This window comes from Hippocampus bargibanti, linkage group LG02 (genome assembly GCF_051943395.1).
Source record: "Hippocampus bargibanti isolate YZ-2025 linkage group LG02, ASM5194339v1, whole genome shotgun sequence".
Lineage (NCBI taxonomy): Eukaryota > Metazoa > Chordata > Actinopteri > Syngnathiformes > Syngnathidae > Hippocampus > Hippocampus bargibanti.
Window position 1 is genome coordinate 16,504,551 of NC_142735.1, and position 7,248 is coordinate 16,511,798.

General features: G+C 39.8%; 1 protein-coding gene across 1 annotated transcript; it reads left to right on the plus strand.

Moving 5' to 3' along the window:
• The first annotated feature begins 486 nt into the window (after positions 1-486).
• il12ba (interleukin 12Ba) lies at positions 487-4,224 on the plus strand. Its single transcript, XM_088989664.1, has 8 exons — positions 487-496; positions 1,835-1,922; positions 2,013-2,291; positions 2,386-2,491; positions 2,676-2,908; positions 3,619-3,791; positions 3,900-4,021; positions 4,185-4,224. The coding sequence occupies exons 1-8, from the start codon at positions 494-496 to the stop codon at positions 4,192-4,194; spliced, it is 1,014 nt and encodes a 337-aa protein (XP_088845790.1). The 5' UTR covers positions 487-493; the 3' UTR covers positions 4,195-4,224.
• The last annotated feature ends 3,024 nt before the right edge of the window (positions 4,225-7,248 follow it).

Sequence of the window (7,248 nt, forward strand, 5' to 3'; positions counted from 1 at the left end):
TTAACAACTGTAGGACAGGACAGCTGCTTGCCACACCAAAACCTCCATCGGTACTGGGAAAGCTGTTTTTGCCTGATCGTGTTGGTATGACAATTAATCAAATCCCAGATGCTAACTTTTTTTGTGTGTGAAACGTGGATGTGGTTTTCTGATCACATCTTGTCCTCTGGGAGCATCTAGTGGCTGGTCTTACATGTGCGTGCAACAAACGGGTAACGTGTCTCATAATTGCTTTCACAGATGTGTTGAAAATTCCCATTTTTTCTCAAAGCACAAATACAAATATTAGGAAAAAATACATATATATAACCCCAAACCTTTGTAAAAAACCCAAACCGGATAAGATTGTCGTCCCAAACCTAGCAATGTGTTCAGATCATACACAAAGTAAATACTAGAGATATTCACCATTGAACATTTGCAAGGCTAATGCATAAAATCATTTACAGGATGGCTGTTGCTCCACCCCCCCCCCTCCCCGGAAGTTCCAAATATGGTACTCCCATTTTATTTGTTTATTTTTGTTTTGTTTGCAACGCATGCATAAAACACATACGCAACATTGTTCCAACTCACTCATCTTACCTCATCTGTGTAGTATACATTTGTCAGGAATTAAAAGTATCCAAGAATAGTAATGATACAATTTTTAAAAATGCTAATATTCTGATTGTCCAAATAGGGCTAGATGAACACTTTAGTTCCACTTTCTCTAGTTGAGGGACAAAATGTTCAACTTTAACGGCTGTCTGGAGCCCCTGTGAAGAAATTGGTTGCCTAAATCCAGCCACTCAATTTTACCAATCTATTATAATTTTGGCTGATCTGATTATTTGAGCAACTCACTGCCAAGTAAATTAACTTTGTGGAAATAAACACCATTGCAGAGAGGATTAAAATTAGTCCAAATCACAAATGCCTTCATCTAACACATTTTAAGCATGTATCAATGGTCCTTCTTTGGGTGGCCTTTCACTGAATGTGGTGCTGAAGAATTCCTCAAGGCTTGAAATATCATTGCTTATAAAAGAAATTGTGAAAGGTTCTGAAGCTAAGCCAACAAAACAGATGAACTCCAAATAATGATGCAGTCTTCTCGAACTTACTATTACCTTTTTTGAGGGTTAAATAAGAATCAGAATAAGAAAACCTTTAATCGTCCCGCAATGGGGAAATTTGCAGTCCACAGCAGCAATTTGAAAGGGGATGGGTGTGGCTGGTGAAAGGATAAAAACAAGATATCCTAAGCATAATAACAAAATGACAAAAGACGTGGGCAATGGTTCCCCCGAGAACTTCAAAAACAAGAACAAATGGCAGTCTGAAAGTGAACATGAATCCAAATCATAGAAAAGTATGTAAAGCTGTGGTGGAAGTGACAAAAGGTGGCTTACTACCGTGGTTGACAATAGCAGTTCCTCGGGAGTTTTCAGGGAAATTTGTCAATGAAACGTCACCCTCCTGTATAAAAGAGCGAGTGGACAATTGCATTTATCATTCGAAGACAAGGTAAGACTGCACTCACGACAAAATTTAATAAATACGGCACAGACTATGGCAATCTTTGTTCATATACTTGTAGACAGTGAAACTGTTTGCCTGTAACAATTTAACAGTCTGAGTGCTATTTTTATTCCTATTGACAATGACCAATCAGACTAAAGTGGTTGTGTTATCCAACCATCCATCCATTTTCCGTCCGGTGTTACATTGTTGTTAATTATACAGAAGTGTGATATAAAATACATTTGAGGACATGCTATGGAAAAAAAAAATCTTGCCAGCTTGTCCATATGATATATTTTTCTGTAAATTATATCATCTTTCCTTCCAGATGAATTTCATTGACTTCATCCTTATGTGTGCGTTTCTTAATGTGGGCTACCAAAACCCTCTGAGCGCCTTGACTCTCCAACCAAATGGTAGGTGTGATCACCATGAAAACGCTTGGAGAAAAAAAGTTCAAGTGGTCCTCCAATGCCTATTTTTTGACATGTTTGTTTTCACTTCAGTTTTGGTTTTGAAAATAAATGGGTCACCCGGTCAATACGCCCTCAAGTGCCTCCACTCCACGGAGGGATTGACGAATAGCGATGACAAGAATATATTATGGAAGAAGGATGGTAAAGAAGAGAAACAGAGGGGTAATTCATACCTGGTGCAGTTAGAGGAGAGTTTAGGAAGAGGCAACTACAGCTGCCACAGCACAAACGGATCTCCTCTCAATCACACAACTGTCCTTATTCAAGAGGACACAGTCACAAAGAAGATTCTGGTGAAAACTGACCAGGGTTTGTCACTTTTTTTTAAACCGCAGCTATGAAATAACAGGATTTCAACTCACATGAAATATTTGTGTTCCTATGACCGTCCTTTCGTGTGAAGAGGAGTATTTAAAGTGCTCAACCCGAAATTTTGGTGGAGCATTCCAATGCACTTGGACTTGGCACAGGAACCGCGTTGGAAACGTAGCACTGATCAGAGCAGGACGGTGAGCGCACACATCGCAACCAGGTTTCCTCTGTCGATGTCCAATAATAACACACCTGGACCTCACTTCTCTTTCAGAAAAAAATAAAAATAAACAGTCAGATTGACTTACCAATGAATGTAGTTTGACACATGTCCAGCAAATGGGGGAAAAAAGTGAATCTTCTTCTGTTCTGCTCATTCAGGGCCAGAGATGTTGATTGCTCTGTGGTCACCAGCGGTCAACGATGGACGTGCTCCTCTGGTCAGGGTCAAATCAGCTGCTCGGTGGATGACACAGGGGACGGCATCTCCTGTGTGGACGAGCGGCACTGCGCATTTGCGGAGGAGAAACATCCTATCCATTTCACCGTCTACGTTCAGACCAAGCATTTCCTGGTGGAGAGCTATTCCAAACATTTCTACTTGTCTGAAATTGGTAAGTTTGTGTTTTGTTTACAAGACCACTTGCACTAGATGGGAAGGTAAAATGATCCTTGACACAATTTTCAACATTCAACAGAAGGTTTTTTTTATAATTGAGTGCAGCATTTTATGGCTAAATCCATGACTGTTGATGTGACATACAATGAAGCAGGAAAAGTCAGGAAGAGTCAAAATTAGAAGAAGCCAAAGAAGAAGACATGGAGGTTTATTTCGCGATGTCTCAGTGAAATTAACTCGGATGGGTGTGAAGTGGGCGTTTTGACGCGGGAAAAGGTTATTTTGTGTTGTTGTTTTTTTATCTCCAAAGTGCATCCAGCAAACACGTTAAAAAAAACTTACAATTTGAATCCCTTTGTGTGACATTAAATGGGCATTGCCTACCTTGTGAAGAGAGAAAGCAAAAGCCAAACGTGACGGCTTGTGTTCACAAAGGTTTGAGGAGTTAAGCAGGATCGTTTTTATCTTTCAAAATACAACTACGATCAGTTTGGTGCAAGGTTTACTTGTGGGTGTGAAGAGTTTTCCCATAAAACGGCCAATAGTCACCTAAAGTGTGCTGAAGTCATCAGAGAAACATTTTTAAGTTGTAGCCAGGGTGTTTATGTTTTGTCACTTGAGCAAGAGCAATATCTTCCGCTGTTGATACGGCAGTTTTGTAGTTCATTTATGTGTGCGTTCATCCTTTTCTCTTTCTCTGTACAGTGAAGCCTGACAAAGTGAAGGTCAGGAGAGTCAACACCTCGATGATAGAAGTGACCTATCCGGGCTCCTGGAGCAGTCCTTACTCCTATTTCCCCCTCAATTTCCAGGTTTTACTGAGCACCCGTTGGTGTAAAAACTGTGACAACCCCTGCGAAGACTCAACCAATGCAGAGGTAAGGGTCATATCGTCAATGTCATGAGCAACGGTCAAAGCAGCCACAAAATATTTGAGCGGATACCACACAAAGTACGTCAGTTGTAAATGTGACTGTCTCTGTTAGACTGTGATGGTGAACTCCTCAAGCACTTGTTTACTGGAGGTCAAGTCCAGGATTAAGACTGTCTGTGTCCGAGCCAAGGATGCCCTCTGCAATTCGCAGTGGAGTGACTGGAGCCACTTCAGGTTAGTCTGTTTTATTATGGAATGGTGACGAGTTAGAAGTTTACTCATTCATTGTATGCCGCCCCTTTTAAACATTGTTATCCTGCCCTCCCTCTGTTTCAATAAGAATAATTATTACCATTATTGTTACCTTGATAAAATGTGTCCATGATTTCTCTCCCAGCTCAGACTGAGAAAGAAGCAAAAAAGGAAAACAGAAAAATGATACCTGCTGAGAATATACGCAGTTGTTGAAAAGTAACATCTATACATCTGGAGGAACAGTATTTATGATATACGTACTATGTTGTTATTGTATTTTGGTGAATGAAATGGTTGCTTGCATGTGTAATTAAAAGTGGCTTTCCTCATGAATGGCTCTATCAGTCTTGCACCTTCGTGATCCATGCGTTTTGCAAATCAAATTGCATCATCGAAATGACCTCACATGCCATCGATACCTTATAGCCTCCTAAAAATAGCAATAACAACAATAAAAATGTCACTTGTTTTTAATTTGAAATACAGCACTGTGATGTTGTACTCTTATGGACCCAGCATGAGACTTGTTTTACCCTGACACTGTACTGTCAAATGTGTGTATGCTATTAATTTATTGCTTTGTATGGAGGGATTGTCATTCGTAAAATAAACTACAAATAAAGTTGAATATAGAACAATCTGACTTGTGTATTTATTTTTTTATTTATTGATTTATTTATTTATGTGTTTGGTTTATTTTTATTTATTGTGTGTTTTTAGTTATTTATGTTTGTTTTCTTGCTTGTTTATTTATTTGTTTATTCATTTGTTTACTTGTTTATTTATTTGTTTATTTGGTTGTTCGTTTTTTAAGCGCAGTCATTCTGACAATTTTATTTTATATCTTGCAGACGCAAAATTCATATACAAGCAACTGCATGGTGGCTGTGAGCTTATTTCAGCTAACCTCATAAGAAGCAGAACTTTGACAAATAATGAACAATCCATCCAGTGTTCAGCTGCTTAATGTAACCCTCAAACTAAGCGTAAAACAAAGAGAATTAAACAATGCAAAAGGATAGTGACATGGTTCAGATCGGTGGTCTATTGTTTTTTTTCTCCTTTTTTTCCATTGTTTCTCCTTTCTTTTACATCATACACATTTGCTGCTAAAACCACGACCTGCCTGACTTCCCGTTCTATCTTTCTTTCTTTGTCATTCTTTTGTTTATGTTCCTCTCGACGTGTTTTAAATGAGAAAGAAAAATCATTGTGTTTTACATACTTGGCCAATAAATCAGTCTTACACCGCCACCTCTGTCCATTAGGGGTATGTATAGGGCCAGAGTTACCAGCACAACTTTAGTTCACTGACGAAGCTCTTCGGATGAGGACCAAAACGTCCAACACCTTAAAATAAATCCAGATGACACCTGAAGAAACCTTTTCATCGATGGACCACTTCTGTATGACTGAGAGCCTACACAGACGATAACTCAAGTATACTGAAGAATATTTAAGTATAGGATCTCTCATACGTGAAGTGCCTGCTGCATGTTTTTCACATAACTCTCTGTCATTCTTAATATTCCCCATACTGTCACCAGTTTCCGTACTGTTTTTAGTTTGCCGGTGAGGAGGTTGCCCCACTCATTCTAGTGCAATATATGGACACCAGGTGCTCTTTCTCTTCCTCATTTTCAAACAACATTGACCAGATTGTCATTTCATGAAAATGTTTCCCATGTTTCCCAGAGAGGGATGTGGGCTGTGTGGTGTTTTCTGCACTGAGCTGCAAAACAAGCATGTACCGTAGTTTCGCCTTCCTCTCAGGTTTAACCCCTTACGCCACCAGTTAAATATGAAGTGTCTGTCTGTCTGTCTGTCTGTCTGTCTGTCTGTCTGTCTGTCTGTCTGTCTGTCTCTCCGTCCGTCCGTCTTTTTCTCTTTCTCTCTCTCTCTCTATCTCTCTCGCCTTGTCTGTCTGTCTGTCTATTGTGCTGGTAATCTAACATCTACAGTATGTGGAGGAGCCCGAACAAGGGGTTGGAGTTGAAAATTAGCATTTGCGATAAACACTATCACCCATTACCCACATCAGAGGGAGGCTTCTCACTATGTTTGACTGTACAGTATATTATTATTATTATTATTATTATTATTATTATTATTATTATTATTATTATTATTATTATTATTATTATTTATTGGATATCATCCTTGTTTTAATGTGCTTATCCTCATGACTGAGGAAACCAAAGTACACGAGGAAAATTTACTCAGGCATGGGAAGTGTCATGATCTGGTTGGCCACCAACGGGTGGCGCTGTCAACCCCGCCTGCACCTGCACAGGCGCTGGTCGTCTCGATCAGCTGCAGCCTGCCACGTTCGGATTGGCGACCAACAGGGTAGCGCTGTCAGCCCTGCCTGCAGCCTCGCAGGTGCTGGTCGTTCCAATCAGTGGCAGTCAATAGGACTCCCGGCACGACCATACGTTTGTTTCCATATACAGTGAAAGCAGATGCACGCCCAACCAAAGCACACCCTCCCCACATTCTAACATGACACAATAGAGCACTCACGAAAGAGGAAGCAGGGAGCTCTCCCTTCACCCTTTAGATTAGAAAAGCAGAAGAGGGGAGAAATAGTGATGAGATGTGTCTCAAATGTCTCACCTCAAGCCATAAATATCTGACCGTTCATGGGACATTTGTCACCGACGGTTGTTTGCTTCCGCAGTCAAATAGATGCTGATCTCTTCATCAAACATATTTAAAGGTCCAAGTAAACAATAGTGCCTGTCATGTAACTGGAGACATACTTCTCATTCCACAGCACGTGTAAAACGTTTTGATGAGTAACCTGCCATATATCATTTATTACTACACCGTTAATGTAGGTTTATCCGATCTTGGCTGATGCAGGATAATATTTTCCTTACAAATTTACATGGATTCTACTCCCGTCAAAATACAATTGTTTATTATTGGGGTTAAAAAATAGTAAATTGCTCACCCTCTGACATACAGGGTACAACGAACCCCCTACTCCCACCAACCACCATAGCAACTTTGTTCTTGGTCCTTTCAAGTAAAAGTGAAAGAAATCATTATTTCCACCAGTTTCCGCCATCTGATATCCCCTAATAGGATCAAAACAGGATGTGCACAAGTTGCTCTCTCAATTTCACAAATCATGTGACCACATCAATTCATCCTATTCATTAAGTTAACCAGCACGTTTAAAAAAAAAATATTATTATTAT

Bases quoted from the DNA above. Each gene is read 5' to 3' on its own strand.
- il12ba (XM_088989664.1), top strand. The intron at 2,909-3,618 runs GTAAGTTTGTGT...TTCTCTGTACAG, and splicing joins TTTCTACTTGTCTGAAATTG to TGAAGCCTGACAAAGTGAAG. The intron at 3,792-3,899 runs GTAAGGGTCATA...TGTCTCTGTTAG, and splicing joins AAGACTCAACCAATGCAGAG to ACTGTGATGGTGAACTCCTC.